Source organism: Lutra lutra, chromosome 7 (genome assembly GCF_902655055.1).
Source record: "Lutra lutra chromosome 7, mLutLut1.2, whole genome shotgun sequence".
Lineage (NCBI taxonomy): Eukaryota > Metazoa > Chordata > Mammalia > Carnivora > Mustelidae > Lutra > Lutra lutra.
The window spans coordinates 72,173,387-72,191,789 of NC_062284.1; the positions used below are offsets into that span (position 1 = coordinate 72,173,387).

General features: G+C 38.5%; 1 protein-coding gene across 4 annotated transcripts in view; it reads right to left on the reverse strand.

Moving 5' to 3' along the window:
- WDR72 (WD repeat domain 72) overlaps positions 1 to 18,403 on the reverse strand; it is a 222,734-nt gene that overhangs the window by 126,432 nt on the left and 77,899 nt on the right. For all 4 annotated transcript variants that reach the window (XM_047738978.1, XM_047738977.1, XM_047738976.1 and 1 more), the window contains one exon: positions 2,126 to 2,328. In XM_047738978.1, the coding sequence (XP_047594934.1) occupies positions 2,126 to 2,328 (203 nt within the window). The remainder of the gene's footprint in view (positions 1 to 2,125; positions 2,329 to 18,403) is intronic.

Consider the following 18,403-nt stretch of genomic DNA (forward strand, 5'->3'; position numbering starts at 1 on the left):
ACACATCTCCAAGTTCTCGTCTGCTATTCTAGCATATAATTCCCACTATAAGAAGCACACTCGATTATGCACAGAGAACCGCAAAGCCACATTAAGGTGGGAGTGCGTGGTAGTCATCTGGGCTCACTCACCAGGCTTTATTTCCCTCAATCTTATAACACATATGATTTGATTTCCCACCTGTGGAGTCTAAGATCTTATGACTGTCATTTTTGGTTGTGAATATTCAAGTTTCATCATACTGATATAATTTTCCTTTATAAAATAGGACCTATTTCAAGAACGTGAAAAGCAGTTTGCGGAATCTAAAACCAATTGGACTAAATGAGAAAGGAAAAACAACAAACAGTAACAACAAGCTGTAGCCCAATGACCGGTTTTAACATCTGAAGGAGAGTATGAACAAAAGTGAGTGGCTCAAATGTAGTCTTAAAAAATAAAGATTCAAAATTTAGGGACTTGTCAAAGTAGATCAGCCTTGACCAAGAAATGCAGTACCTTGCATTGGGCTCTCAGAGCTCAGGGAATGAGCACCCCCTGCCCCGACTCCCTCTGTGAAAACTTCACCTCCCTCATCTCCCCCTCCCCTGCACCCAACCTCCCCCACCCGCCCCTGACCTGTGGCTTTACTAGAATGACAATGTGTTGAGCGATGAACAAAATTTCAGTTACATCTGTCATCGTAAACTAGAGCATTGTCATTCTGGCATGTTAATCTAGGTATAATGCTCTAGTCAAAATAGATAATATCTAGTCAAACTAGAGCATTATACCTGCATTTCCTGGGTGTTTGGTTAGTGTGGACCAGTTCTCAAAAGTTTGATGAAGCTTGGCCTCACTGATGTAATCTCAATCAAGTCTTTAAAGCCCAAAAGCTGAAGATTGCAAACTGGTGCCCCCACCCACAACCTGCAGTTTTTTGTTTTTTGTTTTTTAATTTATTAACTAGGCTCCATATCCAATGTGAAGCTTGAACTCATGACCCCGAGATCAAGAGTCACATGCTCTACTCACTGAGCCAGTCAGGTGCCCCACAACCCCTTTTTATTTTCCCACCTTGAAGCTCTGAGGCACAGCTTGAACAGCTCATGAAGCTTTCTTCAAGATGACATATCCTTTTGCCTCAAACCATATACATGCACATGAGATAATTATTTAAAGTCCTTATTGATGGTATTTTAAGTCTTTATACTACCATTAAAATAATGGAAAATGTTACCACATTAATGAAATTTTGATTTAGAAATCCCACTTTTGGAAATAGAGCCCATTAAATAATACTGAATATGGAAAAAAAGCCTTTAAGGTTCATAGATATGTCATTCACGAAAGTGAAACATAAAAAAACAATCCCTATATTAAGCCTTAGGAGAATAATTTAATCAGAAATAGTATATGCAAAGGTAAAGTGTGATGTAGTCATTAAAAAGTCATAGACAGTATTGTGAAAATAAGTTTACATAGAAAATACTCCATTAGATATATACATATAAATGGCAGAGTTACAACAACATGATGAGGGGATAACTTAGAAATATAGATGACAAAAAGATAGAAGAGTCCCTTAAAGAAATCAGATTAAATTACCATATTATTTTACAACCGAAAGTAGGAAAGCTTATCTAAATCTCTGTGAAGGTGGTTGACTTGGTTTATGAAACTAAATGCAATCTCCATCACTGTGCATTAAATAAGGCTTGGAATCCTAAAGACCTGTCCATACCATGATCCAGTTTTTGTGATACCTTTTTGGTTTATCTATAATAAGCATTTTAAAGAAGAGGTCATATATACTCAACTGAAAAACAAAAATGGATTCAGAATACAGAGTATATCCACTCCCCCAACTGAAAACCATCTAGAACTCAAGAGTTAATATAAGATTGACTCAATTACGATAGCCAGAACCTATCTTATCAAAAAGAATGCTGTACCAAACCCAAGAATCACTTAAAAAGTTATCCTGATTCACTCAAGATCACTTGGTAGATGTGTCTGGAGATGCAGTCACCTCTCAGTTCTGTTTCTGTGCTGACATTCAATTGCCACGTATCCATGAAGGTGTATCACCTCTTACTCGATGTTGATCATGTTCTCTGGGAGCAGCAACTGGGTTTGAACTTACCTTACATGAAGACTCCACCTGCAGACCAGGGCAAGGTATTGGCCCAAACTGATAGGAGCTGGAGGATCTCTGTTCTACACTTTTGTGTTTATGTGTCTCTGAAGCAAGTGGAAGAACAGATTCAGGCTTTAGAAGCTGTGAATCATCACAACAATTGAGAATAATTCTTGCTCTTTCTCCTGTTTCATGTCTTTCCAAAGTGCCTGGAAAACAAGATTAGAAATTTTAAAAAAAAATTACACACACTATTTACTCCAAAAGAATGAAAAGAACAAGACACTTTTATCAGAAAAATCACAATTCTTTAAGTGAACATGCCTTCTTCCAACTGAAAAAGCAGCCTGGGAGCTTTCTCTAAATTATTCAAATCATCGTCTTACAAAGGCTGACATTATGGGCTTGAAAACCTCATCTTCCTCTTTGTGCTTTTTTATCCACTGAAATCAACAGGACATTCAATAGTCTTTAACAGTAAAATCTCTTACTTATTACACAGTATGCAAGTGATCAATAACAACCAACGATGGAATATTTTAGTGCTGTCCCCTAGTGTTTCAACTCACAAACAACAGAGAACAGCAGTGCTTTTTGCTAAAAAAGGAGAAGTTTCTGTTGGCAATCTATGTACATAATTTAAGTGGATAGGACAAGTAAGAATACACATACTTTCTATTGCTACCTCCTTTTCCCAAGAGCCTTCACTGCTTCAGGAATGCAAACCACTCTAGAATTTTGTTATTGTTGCAATTATAGCCTCTGATTTTTTTTTTTTAATTTTTTTATTTTTTTCAGCATAACAGTATTCATAGCCTCTGATTTTTATTTATGTTATCAGAAGAAGGAAAAAAAACCCCCCACAAACAATCCTTTGCCCTCTTCTCTGCCATTCCTTCAGTTCCACAATTTCAAGACCCTTGTAAGTTGAATTCCAGCTTAAAAGGAACAAGTACAAAATAGAGAAAAAATATCAGGGAACAACTCACAAGGAGTCAATGCTTTTATAAAATATGAGTCCAAACTCTAACTGAAATCTTAATAAATATGAATTAATTATGACCATTGTCTCTTATGAGCTCATTTACATTATTCATACTATATTAAATATAAAACCTATATCCTACTAAGTAGAGATGCTGAGGAAAATTAACTTGCCATTTAAACTTAATACAGATTTCATATCATATTAATCCTTCCCCATCGATGAGAAAGTAATTGTACAAATTGTTAAGGAGAAAGGTAGTTCTTATCAGTAGTTTTTTTTTTTAAGATTTCATTTATTTATTTGAGAGAGAAAGAGAGACAGAGAGACAGAGAGAGTGTGCATGAGCAAGGGGAAGGGCAGTAGGCGAGGGAGAGAGAAAGGGAGAGGAACCCAAGCCGACTCTGAGCTGAGCTCGGAAACTGATCTCAGGACACTGAGATCACCACCTGAGCCAGAACCAAAAGAGCTGGATGCTCAACTGACTGAGCCACCCAGGTGCCCCTCTTATTAACAATATTAAGAAAATATAAATTTAAAGGAATTACAGTAAGGAAATAAAAAGAATTTTATACTACTGTCTTTAGATAAGTAGATTCAAAGATCAGGACTCTCCAGTTTTTTCTCAATTTTCCTCTTCTCTTCCATATCATTTCTTTACAGCAACTAAACCAGCATTAGTTGGTACTTCAAATTCTAAATCAGCAACAGCTACTATGCTAAAATATTTGGTGGAAGTTTTGTCTCTAATCTCTTAACAATGACATACATATATTTTTCCATTCTAACATTTCTGCATTCATAATTAACACCTTTAGCATATAAACTCACAAACATGTTATTTCTCTAGGCTTATTTTTTTCCTCATCAAGATTGATATATCTTGAAAAAATAAAGCTGGCAGCAGCAAGAAAACCCCTTTTCTCAAGGACGATAATAACAAAAGTTTCTCAAACCAAAGATAAGTTATGACTCCTTTCTGAAAATGACTGCATTCCAGAACTTGTAACTGTGTCCCCTAGCAAACCTCACTGACTTTCTGAAATATCTCTCTTTGAATATGGTATCACCATGGATATTTTCTTCTCATAGGTTTTCTGTGGTTCCTCAAACTGTGATTTTTTAAAAAGATTTTGAGAATTACTGGGAAAAAAATTACTGTACTTTAATACATAAATATGTGTCATACTATACATTGTATATTTGTATATACCTTTACATATACACATATGTTATTCTATACCTAATGTCTTATGCAGACATAACTATTTCTTGCATTTCTCAGTGATGAAAATAGTTTACCCATGAACTTGGGCAGCTGTAATCTACTTTTATTCATGCATAGATAATCAACTTAGCATCTACTATGGGACACTCATTCACAGTACCAGATGCTGGAAATTTATGCTAAACAAGAATGACTCAGTTCTCGGGCGCTTGGGTGGCTCTGTGGGTTAAGCCTCTGCCTTCGGCTCAGGTCACGATCCCAGGGTCCTGGGATCGAGGCCCGCATCGGGCTCTCTGCTCAGCGGGGAGCCTGCTTCCCCCTCTCTCTCTGCCTGCTTCACTGCCTGCTTGTGATCTCTGTCTGTCAAATAAATAAAAAAAAAAAAAGAATGACTCAGTTCTGTCCCTCTTGAGCTTAACATCTCACGGTTGTGTAGAGGCAAGAAGTGTCTGAAAGACACAAAGAAGTTTAAGGGGAAGCAACTGAGGGTTTATAAGCAGGGAAATAAAACGGTCCACTCTCTACTATACCTGAAACGAATGTAACATCGTGCACCAACTATGCTCAAATAAAAAATAAAACAAAATAGAATAAAATGACCCACTGTGGTGGGGAGGGCGTGAAGAAAAGTTTGAAGGAGAGTGTCTGTCCCCTCTAGACAATTGGAGTAATCCTGGCCAGAGTTTGTGGGGTTCTGAATGAAGGTGGAGGAGGTGAGGATGGGGAGACGTGTGTGGGGTTTGAGACCTGTCCTGAGGACTAGGTTTGTGAGCCCTTGTGGTGAAGCGGATTTTGGCAGTAAAGTAGAAGACGCATCAGGGAAGGATTTCTGGCTGGAGAAACTCAGTTCAGCTTACGATGTATTACGTTGAAGAGTCTGTGAGTCATTTAAGAGATGTTGTTAGATATTTCTCCAGCTTGAACAGGAGCTCCAGGGCTTCAGAGCTGGTTTTGCCCTTAGACTGACATTGAGATAAAAATAGGAGTAGGGTCGCCCAATAAAATGCAGGATATCTAGTTATGTTGAATTTTAGATAAACAATGAATATTTGGGGGGGGGACACTTTTTATTGTTTGGGACAAAATTTCATTAGAAATTTATCAATAGGGACACCTGGCTGGCTCAGTCGATCAAGCATCTGCCTGTGGCTCGGGTCAGGATCCCAGTGTCCTGGGATCGAGTCCCGAGTTAGGCTCCCTGCTCAGCAGGGAACCCGCTTCTCCCTCTGCCTGCTGCTCCCCCTGCATGTGCTCCCTCACCCGCCTCTCTAACAAATAAATAAAATTTAAAAATTAAAAAAAAAAAAAACTGAAAACTAATCTGCTATAATATATAAAGTAACACAAAGTTATTTGTACTCCAACCTAAAACTCTCCCATTCTAACAGAATGTTGGACATCTGGTTTTGTGAACAAGAATTTCCATCATGATTAGCTGTAAAATATGTGAAAATAATTATTTTGTTTCAAAGAACTGGGTGAAGCACAAATGTGACATTAAGGAATCATTAAAGTGAGTCCATTTAAAGTTATCATAGACAAGTAAATTACATGTTCAAAACAATGAAGTGATTTCATTATGAGTTCAGGACAACAGCTTTTAAAAGGCCTTGGTCAAAACACTAAGAATGGATAAATAGTGAATCCCAGGTATGCCGGTCACAATTCATTGTTGCTTAGTTCCAAATTCACCCTTCATTGCTGGCTCTGTGAAAATAGATCCATGCTCTTTAAATATTTTTCGTTCAATAGATGGTACAATGTTAACTTTTGTGGATCAAAGGTGATTAAAAAAAAAGGGGGGGGTCACCTCGGTGGCTCAGTTGGCTAAGCTGACCTTCAGCTCAGGGTATGATCCCAGCCCCCTGTCGGGCTCCTGCTCAGCAGGGAGTGAGTCTGCTTCTCCCTCACCTCCTCCCCCTGCTCTTGCACTCCTACTATCTCTCTCTCTCTCTCTCTCTCAAATAAATAAATAAAACCTTAAAAAAAAGAAAACTCTATTAGAAGACTTCCTTCTCAGTTCTGGTGTGTTCTGTTGCAGCAGCGTGGGGGGGCTTCCCCAGCACAACGGTCCTGCAATGTGGGGCAGCTGGTAGCACCCAGCAGGTAGCAGCTGGTGTGGGCACACTTTCTGTGGGGTTGTAGGACAGAGACTTCTAGTGAGACATCTCTCTGTGAATGGTTTTCTGTAGCACCTCAGGGAGCATATTTCTGGCAAGTTCTACCACATCACATCACACTACACCACACCACACCACACCACACCATAGCAGCTTCTCTACCACCCAGTGACCACAGCTAGAGGGTTCCTGTAAAGTCAGGATCTTAGCCCTGGGGGGTGGTGTGTCTCTTCCTTGGGGAGCCTATCTCAGCTCTACAGGCAGTGGCTGCTCCTTAAATCTGCTATTCCTATATTCTCCAGAGTTATCTTTAGTTCTTACCAACCAGTTCCTCGTATCAAATTCTTTGTGACGGTTAATAGTTGTTTATTTTCAATCTTCTGTGGTGAAATGACCTTGTCATTTCTCTCTCCTGATTAGACAGATTGATATACAATGATGAAACACCTCTGATGCAGAATGTTCTTTTAAATATATCCTGAAATTAAGGGATTCATATAACTTCAGGGATATAGTTAAATTGTTAGAAGAGCCTATAGCAAAAACAGTAAGCTAGGAGGGATGGCATGACTCCCAGGAGGTCCAACAAGCAGTGTCTTTGTAACTTTAATAACAGTCTTTGGCAGCAGACAGAATAATCACTGCTTCCTGATATTATAGAAATACTAGAAACTGAGGGTTTACAAACTTGCTTAATTCAACATCCAATTTCAAGAGAATTTTTGCTTTCCAAAGTGAACTCCATGAAAACTAGATCTTTTTTTTTTTTTCTTTTGCTCTGTGCTACATCAAGAACACAAGCTAACTCACATTTAACTCTTCATTTGAATCCATTTGAACCCGATAAGGAAACATATGTGCGAATTACATATGATTTTACGTGATAATACCATTTCCTCCCTCAAAGTAGATATTATGTGGAAAATCGTATTGTATAAAAATGCCTTCTATGTAAATATCTTGCTGTTTTCCTATTGCTTTTTCATTGACATGAATTTTAATACAATTGTTCTAATCATAAACTAATTATTATCCCTCTGAAGAGGGATGGAATCAATCCTGAGAAAAGAGAGCTTGGAACAATTAGTGTCCTAACAGACTGAAGGAAAGATGACACCAGCAAGCATCAGAAGCACTTCACGGATCCCAAACTAACTGCCTATTCCTCAAAAAGTCAGTGCACAGAAATATAAGGAGTAGCAAGATCCTCTGTGCAGAGCCCTAGGCCCATATTGACAGTATTTCCACTGTATACCCTGCTTTCACCACCAAGCCAACATTGCATACCTAATCACATTTTTTCCCCCACCAAAACGTTCCCTGTGTTCCCTCTTTGCAACCGTGTCTAGCTATCACCCTCTCTACTTCTCAGGGATGACAGCTTGCAGACATCACTGAATGGTGGCTAAGAGGAGACCTGACACCAGACTGCCCTGTGCATGAACCCTCATTTTACCCTGACCTGTCGTGGGGCTCTGGACAGGTCATTTTACATTTCTGTGCCTCCGTGTCCTCATCTGTGCAATGGTGTTAATAATAACTCTGACCTCACAAGGTTACTATGTGGATTGCACTGAGTAGGTATTTTAAAAGACTTAGAAGCTTATGGCACGCAGTATGTGCTGTGCTATATGACAGCACCCCTCTGACACATGACAAGTCCTCACTCAGCCCCTTGTGAACAGTTTAACAAACCTCCTTGGCTCTGTGGCTCCGGGGTCTGTCTGACACCCGGGCCTGGGGTCACTCATTGCACATAGGACCAGAGTGGGCCCCTGCCGTCTCCTACCTGAGACTCAAATCTTCTCAATCAGTCTCAATTGACTCAATTGACTCTCAGGCTTGTTATAATCAGAATCAGTAGGATTATATATTTGACTTATTTTTTAATCCTCTTTAGTAAACCAGGCTGAAGTCTGGCATAAATTAAAGGCTAGATAACTACTTCTTAATGGATTATATGACATCAGCAACCTGGCTAATGATTTTTTTTTTTTTTACTGGGGCTACACTTGGGATTAAATCCAAACTCCTTGACCTACAAGTCCTATTCTTGCCTCTGCTTCCTCCCATGTCATCCTCCCTTGCTCACAAATCAGATTTAAAAAAATATATATCCTTGAAATAAACACATCCTTTCCTGCTAGCTCTGTCTCACTCTTTAAGTATTAGCTTAATATCTCACCTCCTCAGAGAGGACTTTCTAAAGCAAATTCTTATCCTCTCTTGAATTATTTTCTACCTTAACTTCTTTCCTTAATTTTATAGTACTTAACACATTTGTAATCGGTATATTTGATTTGCTTGCTTAAATTCTAGGGCTGCCTCTCTTCCAGATGCTTTTTTTTTTTTTTTAATTGTAAGTATGTATTTTATGAGCTTGGAACAAAGCAGGGCTAAACACTTACTTGTTCACTGAATGAACAAATTAAATGTTACCTTTTTCCCTGTAGCAGTGGAAGGAGAAGTCTATGAAGGCATCAGAGCATACCAGGGTCTCAGTGTGACAGGAGTTAACACCAAAGTATACTCATTACAAACTTCAACCTCCGAGCCAGCAGGCTGCCCACACTGGGAATGGTACATTCACATGACAGGTGCCTGTCCTACCTCACCACTATGCTGCTGGGTTGTCCTGATGCCCCAAGAATTTGGAACTGGAAACAGCAAATCAGTCTCTGAGTAAAATATGTTGACTTCTGGAGTAGTCATTTCTTGCTCTAAGAACTAGGGAGCAGGATATGCTAGTCTACAGAGAGAAAAGAAAAAGAAAATTCACAGAGACACAGGAAACGCACAAAGAAGGCAGAAGATAGAGACAGAGGAAGGGAGGGAAAGAGACAGACCTTCAACTTTCTAGTTCTGTTTTTAGTCCCTTTCTAAGGACTACTGCTCCTGAAGTCTCTGCAATGCACCACTGAGCCCTTACAATAACTACTTCTTTCTGATAAACCAATTTATCTTTTTTTAATTTTAATTTTTTAGATTTTATTTATTTATTTATTTGAGAGAGAGGAGCAGAAAGAGAGGGGCAAGCAGACTGCACAGTGAGCTCAAAGCCTTAGAGGGACTCGATGTCACGACCCTGAGATCGTGGCCTGAGCCGAAATCAAGAGTCGGATACTTAACCGACTGAGCCACCCAGGGGCCCCTGAAACCACTTTAATTTATCTTCTGTTTCTTAGCTACCCGAAGGGGCCAACAAAGAAGGGACAGAGATGTTTCCATTGTCGAAAAAGCCAAGTTTCAGAACAGCCAAACAGATAGGCAAAGTTAACAATGTAGAGTTCCAGATAGAAGTAGAAGTGTGGAGACAAAGGCTTAGGCTTTACCAGCAGATGGGTGGGGACTAAATCCCAAGGAAAGAATGCCATCTCCAGGAGAGTTTGGAGTGAGAGCAAGTGTCAAGACACCATCAGCACAAAACCTTTTAGCAATTTCTGCACATAAAGTGGAAAGGGAAGGAAAAGAGAAAGATTCAGAAACTGTTGTAAATCAGTATGTTGCTAAAATATAGCCGTATTTTAAATGCATTAGGATTGTCAATATTTATAGGATATCTACAGCTTTTTGGTTGTTTTGTTTTTAAATAGGGCAAATAATCACTTTATGATGTGCCTGTTAGGAAATCTAATTTTGAAGTATCAAGTTATCCTAAAGCAAGACATATTACCATGAAGGATGCTGTTTTCAGTTGTGGTAGAAGAGCAAGGCACAGTAAAGAGAACACGCTCAGGTGATCAAGTATGCCTTACAGATACAAGAGACCTGAATGTCTACATAAAGAAAGGAAAGAAGGAGTAGTAATATTCCACACTTTAATTCCCTTCCAAATAGCAAAAACTTGCTCCCTTGATTTTATGTCTCTTGTAATTGGCTCATATTTTTAATATTTGCTATCTTGTATCTAAACATTTTTTTCAACTCTCACTAATATTTACTTTCCAAAATCAACAAAATTATCATGGCCCATTATCAATTAATGAATAGTTTTAAATTACTTATTTTATTTTTTTAATTAAAAAATTATTTATTGGGGCGCTTGGGTGGCTCAGTGGGTTAAAGCCTCTGCCTTCAGCTCAGGTCATGATCCCAGGGTCCTGGGATCAAGGCCCACATCGGGCTGTCTGCTCAGCAGGAAGCCTGCTTCCCCTCCTCTCTCTCTGCCTGCCTCTCTGCCTACTTGTGATTACTGTCAAATAAATAAATTTAAAAAAATAAATTAATTTTAAAAAATTACAAAAATTATTTATTTATGAGAGAGAGAAAGAGAGCACACAAGTGGGAGGGGAAGAAGGAGAAGGAGAGAGAAAGAAGAGAGGGAGAGAGGTGAGGGAGGGAGAGCACAAGAGCCTGATGTGGGGCTCAATATCAAGACCATATGATCGCAGCCTGAACCAAAACGAGGAGTGGGACGCTTAACCAACTGCACCATCCAGGTGCTCCTTAAATTGCTTATGTTAAATGCCCAGCCAGACCAACTCTATCCTAATACTCAATAATTAGGTCCGCTAAATCTATGGGGAAAGGAATAGCGACTATCCCAAAAGGGACAGAAATGGTTAAAAAAGAAACCGTAGTCACTTGATGAATCCATCTGCAAATGATTAGAAGTAATAAGATTCAAAAATACCCAGCTTGAGTAACATTGTGTCACACTGTACAGAAACATTTTTATTTAAAATTACAAATAAATAAATGTGACACAGTGATTGACTTACTATCACTCACGGTGCTTTTCCTCAGAAGAATGTAGAAGATTTTCCTTAGAAAAACATTACCATAGGAACATAAATCCTCCCAGGCCACTAAAATCACATATATTGTAAACCTACAATATTTTTTATCTCTTACTTTAATACCAGCATAATTAACACACAGGTTATATTAGTTTCAGGTGTACAACATAGTGATTCAGCAATTCTATATATTTCTCAGGGCTCATCAGAATAAGGGTGCTCTTAATCCCCTTCATCTATTTCACCCATATCCCCATTCACTACCCCCCTCTGGTAAATTTGTAGTTAAACTTACAAATTTTAAACAATTTGTTTTATCAAAAGCTAAAAATATTTTCAATTAAGTATTCTGCTTATTGTGGGATTATGAAAAATCAAAATTTGGTAAGTAATTCCTATTACATAATTGGTAATGAAAAGAAACTATACTTATTTGAACAAAGCTTAACAACAACAAAAACATGTAAGTGTATACCTTTTAGAAGTACATCTTTTTTTTTTTTTTTCAGGTGGGTATTTTCTAACTGATTCCAGCACAGTAATGGGCTGTGAGAGAGTGGACAGTTATATTTCAGAGTGACTATCTCTAAAACAGAACAGGCTAAAAAAAATGGCCTCACTATTAAATTTTGTAGTCAAATTCATGAAACAGGTTTCAGCAAAATGGCTGACTGACAGCTGTCATTAAACTCCACGAATCAAGGAATTTGACCACTGGGTCTGTTGTAAGATTGATCATTTACCTTCAGCTACACATGAAATTCATTGCCTTGTGCACAGAAGTGTATGGAGATTGACCTAGTGCCCTCTTCCTAACAAAACCATCACATTTACTGCATCTTACTCCAGAAAATGTATAACTGATGGGGGTTCTGACCAGAGGGAGGGAAACTGGAGTTATCAAACCTAGCTAACTAGAAAGTAACTGAAGGAAGGGGAATGGTTCCGAAAATATTAAATCAGGCATAAAGGTACATGCCTTCATTCCTTAATATGTTTAAATATAGTATATTCAGCTGTAAAATAGATTGTCAAGGATGTGGCTCATTTTGTTCTATACAAGGTCCTAATATGATAACAAACTCATGATTGGCTTCACATCAACCTTCTATACCTTTAGGGCATATAGAATACATTTTTACAAAGTCCCTGACCACCATGACCTTAACCCCAGTTCTGCCACTGCCTCCAGCACATTCAGAGCAACCCTGGGACTTATCAGCTGGGCCACACTCAACCCTCACATCTAATTCTGACTGCTGACCTCCAGAAAAGCAGAATAAAGGGGTCGGGGTGGGGTGAAAGAAAAAAAGGGATCAAAACACCTAAAGGTTTATAGTTGCTGAGATGTATAAGGAATACAAATAATGCATTTATTTTAAATAAATTTTAAACTAAGTTTCTTTTTACAAGGTATTTACTCATTAAATATTCCATCTTCTTAAACACGTGCAAACACCATAGAATCCACTAGGAATTAATTTTTCACCTCACTCTAAAACTTCAATACAATTTACAATCAATTGAAGGGGTGAATACAGGAAAAAGTGTTTCTGTATTATGATGTGAAGAATATATCTAATTAATTATATAATGACCTGTTATATACAAAACATTAAAATTATACTGCTTCTGAGTACTGCAAAATGTCATTCATTTTGTATTGTTTGATTTTTTTACACCAGATAGGCTTATGTTTTCAATTTAAAATATTTCAAGAATAGTCCTTTATTTCCCCTCATGCTTTATGTTGAAGGTTAAGTTAGTTGGAGGTTACAATTTCCTCAATGAAATGTGACACTATCATTTATTCACTTAGGTAAATATCTTGCTGAGTTGATCTCAAATTTTGCCTGGATAGAGGAATGGTATTGGGAAAGAAAAACATAGGGCACAGTCTCCTGAATAAGGTTCTGGATAACAGGTGAGGGCATATCCAAAGTCTCCTTTTTGGGGGTGGGTACAGTGGAGTGCCCAGGGCACACTTTATTTATTTATTAAGATTTTATTTATTTATTTGACACAGAGAGATCACAAGTAGGCAGAGAGGCAGGCAGAGAGAGAGGGGAAGCAGGCTCCCTGCTGAGCAGAGAGCCCGATGCGGGGCTCGGTCCCAGGACCCTGGGATCATTACCTGAGCCGAAGGCAGAGGCTTTAACCCACTGAGCCACCCAGGTGCCCCCAGACACCTTAATTACAATTAATTTCCCTTTTGGGACATGACAGTCTTTCCCTCAGGCACATAATGAGTGATCAAAGCTCCAGCAGACATGTCAGGGTTTAGTCTGAAAGCACCAATGCTCTGTGTACCATCACTGTAGTTGTGGCTCCCCAGTCATCTATAAAATTTCATTCCACGTTCCTGTAGCCAGTGACCCAAAAATCCTTTCCCATCTCTTTAATCTTCTATCCTACGGACTTACTCAGAAATGAGAGCCTCCAGAAAGGATCCTACCTGCACGCCAATACAACAGGCAGAATTCTAAGATCCCCAATGACTGTCATCTTCATGGGATGCCTTCCCTAGTGGATATGATGGAACAGCACTACAATGATTATGTTGTGACATGTCCAAAAAAGGGACCTGGCAGATAAAATCAAGGTTTATAACTTAGCTGACCTTAAAATAGGGAGATCATTCAGGTGGGTCAGGCCTAATTAGGTGAGCCTGTTAAAAGCAGAGAGCTTTGGGGGCACCTGGGTGGTACAGTCAGTTAAGCAACCAACTCTTGGTTTTGGCTTAGGTTGTGATCTCTGGGTCTACTTCAGGCTCTGTGCTCAGCATGGAGTCTGCTTGAGATTCTCTCTCCCTTTCTCTCTGTACCCCTTTGTGCTCACTCTTTTTTTCTCTCTCAGATAAATAAACAACAAAAAAAAGGCAGAACATTTTTCTCTAGCTGGTGGAACAAGGGGAAGTCAGATAGATTTAAAGCATAAGTATCCAAAGCGCCACTAATGGCTTTGAAGATGGAGAAGGCCACATATAAGAGTGGCTGGCCTCTCATAGCTGAGAGTGACAGCTGGTGAACAGCCAGCAAGGACCTCAGACCTACAACCACAAAGAACTAGACCCTGCCAAGGACCTGAATATGCTTGGGAGTGAATTGTTTCCCAGAGCCTCCAGTTGAGAGCTCAGTGGGCAGAACCATGAATTCGTTTCCTAAGAACGAGACTAAGCGGTGAACCTAGTTAGCTCACTTAGACTACTTATAGAACTGAGAAAGTAAATGGATGTTGCTTTAAGGGGCGAAATTTGTGGTGATTTGTTACACAACAACAGAAAACTAATACAATTAGGACTTGTAGAAGCATTTTTACTTTGAACCAATTTTAGACCTCAATTTTCATATTATTTTTTTATTATTTTATATATGAGATTCCTGCCCCATAAAATAATTACATAGATGCATAAAGTCATAAAAACAAATGTGAGGACTGGTTAGACATTTAATTCTTTCTTTTTTTTTAAAAGATTTTATTTATTTATTTGACAAAGAGAGACACAGCGAGAGAGGGAGCACAAACAGGGGGAGTGGGAGAGGGAGAAGCAGACTTCCTGCCAAGGAAAGAGTCCAATGTGGGGCTCAATCCCAGGACTCTGGTATTATGACCTGAGCCAAAGGCAGATGCCTAATGACTGAGCCACCCCAGGTGCCCCTTAATTCTTCTATAAAGCTTCTATTTATTTATTTGACAGAGAGAAGACAAGCAGAGGGAACAGCAGAAGGAGAAGCAATCTCCTTGCTGTGGGACTTGATCCCAGGACCCTGGGATCATGACCTGAGCCGAAGGCAGAGGCTTAACCAACTGAGCCACCCAGGCACTAGCCCCTTAATTGTTTTTTAATAGCCCTTTTCCCAATCTCGTGCTCTATTAGGAGCCATGAAGATATGTGCTACAGAACTGATGATTAAGCAGTCATATACCACAACCAAAAAAAAAAAAAAAAAAGCCTTCTAAAGCACTCAATTATTTTGGGAAAAATTGTATGTAAGATTCATATTTTTCCCTTCCTCTTTATCACCTTCATCATTATCAAATTTTTCATTAGCTAATGTTAAGTTTAAGTGTTGAAGTGCTTTGTTTAGCACTTAGCATACATCTTTAGTTTTTAAAACAATTCAGAGGATTATAAAACAAACAAACAAACAAAAAACCACTGAGGCTCAGAAAGGATATTTGTGAGTATCAAATGCCCTGTATGTCTCAGGCTATTTGTGTCCTCTGGTTGGGAGGATGAGTTAGGACAGGCACTTGGACTAAAAGCTAGGTAGGACCAGTAATGCTAGGGAGTGCAGTTACATTGCCACCACAGACCCAGAGGACTGGTATGTTCAGTGTTGAGTTTAAAGTAGATAATGTTTGGCTGGCAATATGGAGGAGAGAACTGAAGAGTCTGGCAAGGTAATCAGTTAAGAAATTTTCAACAGTTTATGTAAACGATAATAAAGATCCCAACCAATCTGTCTCTAAACCATTTTATTTTTAAATTTTTTAAAAAGATTTTATTTATTCGACAGAGAGAGAGAGATCACAAGCAGGCAGAGCAGGCAGAGAGACAGGAGGAAGCAGGCTCCCTGCTGAGCAGAGAGCCCGATGCGGGGCTCAATCCCAGGACCCTGAGATCATGACAGGAGCTGAAGGCAGAGGCTTAACCACAGAGCCACCCAGGTGCCCCATATTTTTAAATGTTTTTGGCACCTCTGAAATATATAATTCCATATCTTACTGGGGGCTTATAAAATAAATGCAGTACATAGTTTATCTTTCAATGACCCAAGTTCATCACTAGGCACTGTTGATAGTATTGGGCCCAGAAAACGGTACTACCATCTGGGATGACTGACTAGGACTTTCATAGAATAGGTTGTTTAGGTTTCTTATGTAGTCAGGGGTCTTTAGTTGGTTCCTAACTTTTGAGAGCCAATTCCTTCTCCTTTAGCCAGAGCATTTTTTTTTTTTTAATTTGAATAGAGTTTACCTACAATGTTACATTAGTTTCAGGTCTACAGCATAGTGATTAGACAATAGTATACATTAGGCTAAGCTCACTACAAGTGTAGCTACCGTCTGACACCATACAGCACTATTACAATATCATTGACTATATTCTCTGTGTTGTGCCTTTTATTCCATGACTTATTTATTCCATAACTGGAGGCCTGGATCTCCCATTCCCCTTTGCCCATTTTGCTCATCTCCCCACCTCCCTCTCCGATGCAACTATCAGTTTGTTCTGCATATTTATACATCTGATTCTGCTTTTTTTTGGTTGAATTTTTTTCAGATTCCACATATGAGTGAAATCGTGTGGTATTTGTTTTCCTCAGCCTGACTTATTTCACTTAGCATAATACCTTCTGTGTCCATCCATGTTGTGACAAATAGCATGATCTCATCCTTTTTATGGTTGTGTAGTATTCCATTATATATATAAACGATGGAAGGAGTCTTACAGAATATAGATAGGTCTTCTGGCATTAGCTATTAGAGTCTAAATTAAAAAACAACGATGGAACATTATGCAGCCTTAAAAAAACACACAGAGTGTTCTGACACTTGGTATAGAAAGCATGGGTGAACCCTGAGGACACTATGCTAAGTGAAATTACCCAGTCACACACACAAAAAAACACAAATAGTGTATGATTCCACTTATATGAGTAGTTAAATTTACAGAGGCAGAAAGTATAATGATGGTTGCCAAGAGCTGAGGGGAGAAAGGAATGGGAACTTAATGTTTTAATGGGTACAGAGTTTGATTTGGGGAAGATGAAAAAGTTCTGGAGATAGATGGTGGTCATAGTCTCACAATAACGTGTATGTACTTCATCCCACTAAACCTTGCACTGAAAAACTGTTAAGATGGCAAATTTCATGTTACAAGAATTTTACCACACACAAAAAGGCAACTGTGTTGATACGATAGCCCAAGGAAAATACAAACAAAAAGAGAAGTACTCTGAGAAGAGACCCAGGGATTAATATAAAGAGGGATTGGCAGAATCAGCACAATGAGAAAGAGGGGCTGTTGGCCATCAGGGGATGAGGATGCCATGTAAGGCTGAAGGTGGAGAGACAAGAAGGCCATTGGTGACAGTGACTGCAGATAAGTCAAGTACCTGCCACCCAAAGGAAGACAACTCATCCTGGGAGGTGAGGGGACCTCAAGAAAAACAGTTTCATTGGACTAGTGTAGACAAAACCCAGATTAAAATATATTCAGTAAATGGGAGACAAGAAAACAAAGAGTATAGATGGAATTTTGTAGAAAACTATCAATTACTTTGGGGAGAATGACGAAGATAATAGAAGCTCAAAATTCCTTATCCAAAAATTTGGGTCCATAAGGTTTTACAATTCAGGATTTTTCATATTTTGGAGAGATAAGATAATGCACATATTTATATTGTACAATAGCTATAGGAGAGCCTGGGAGAACAGACAGTGATCAAATAAGTCATTTAACTGCAGGTTAAAAAAAAAGAATATTTATACTTAGTGGAGTAAATAACCTCATATGAGTCAAGTTTTGGTTTTGTTGTTTTACCACAAACTAATAAAAAATCCCTTTTGTTTTCAGAGCTTTTTAGATTTTAAATGGTGGCAAAAATTATATGGAGCTGTATTCAAAATAATTGGTAGCTAGGAGGTCAGAAGTAATAAAAGTGATAAGCTCTGAGATGAGTTTCTAGAGAGCACTGTTAATATAAGATATTATATCACATCGTGAATTTGACTTCTCCTTATATCTACACAGGTAAGCTAAGTCACCTAATTCCAAACCCCAAGTTTTACTGATTGTTTTATTTATGCCATCTATAATTAAATTGTAAGGTGCTAAGGATTCCTTAAAAACAGTGCTTTAAAGAAAACACAACCTCCTTTATAAAATCATTAATGATGGATAGCTTCACTAATAAAGCAATCTTGGGAAAATGATCATGGTTGTAAGAAATGAAGATAATAAAATTTTATTTTAAATGATAGATATAAAATAAGGAACAATATAACAATGGGGTTTCCAAACTAGACTTAAAAATGATGCTTCTGAAAGTAAGAAAAATGTGGTGATTAAAAAAGTTAAACCTCCAGTGCAAATCATGGATTAAAAGTAAATTGTTTTGTTAAATGTTCTTATTCCCATTATTTTCCTGAACTCCCAGCCCATAAATGTTCTCAGTTCTGATCTATCATTTAGTTAAATGATTT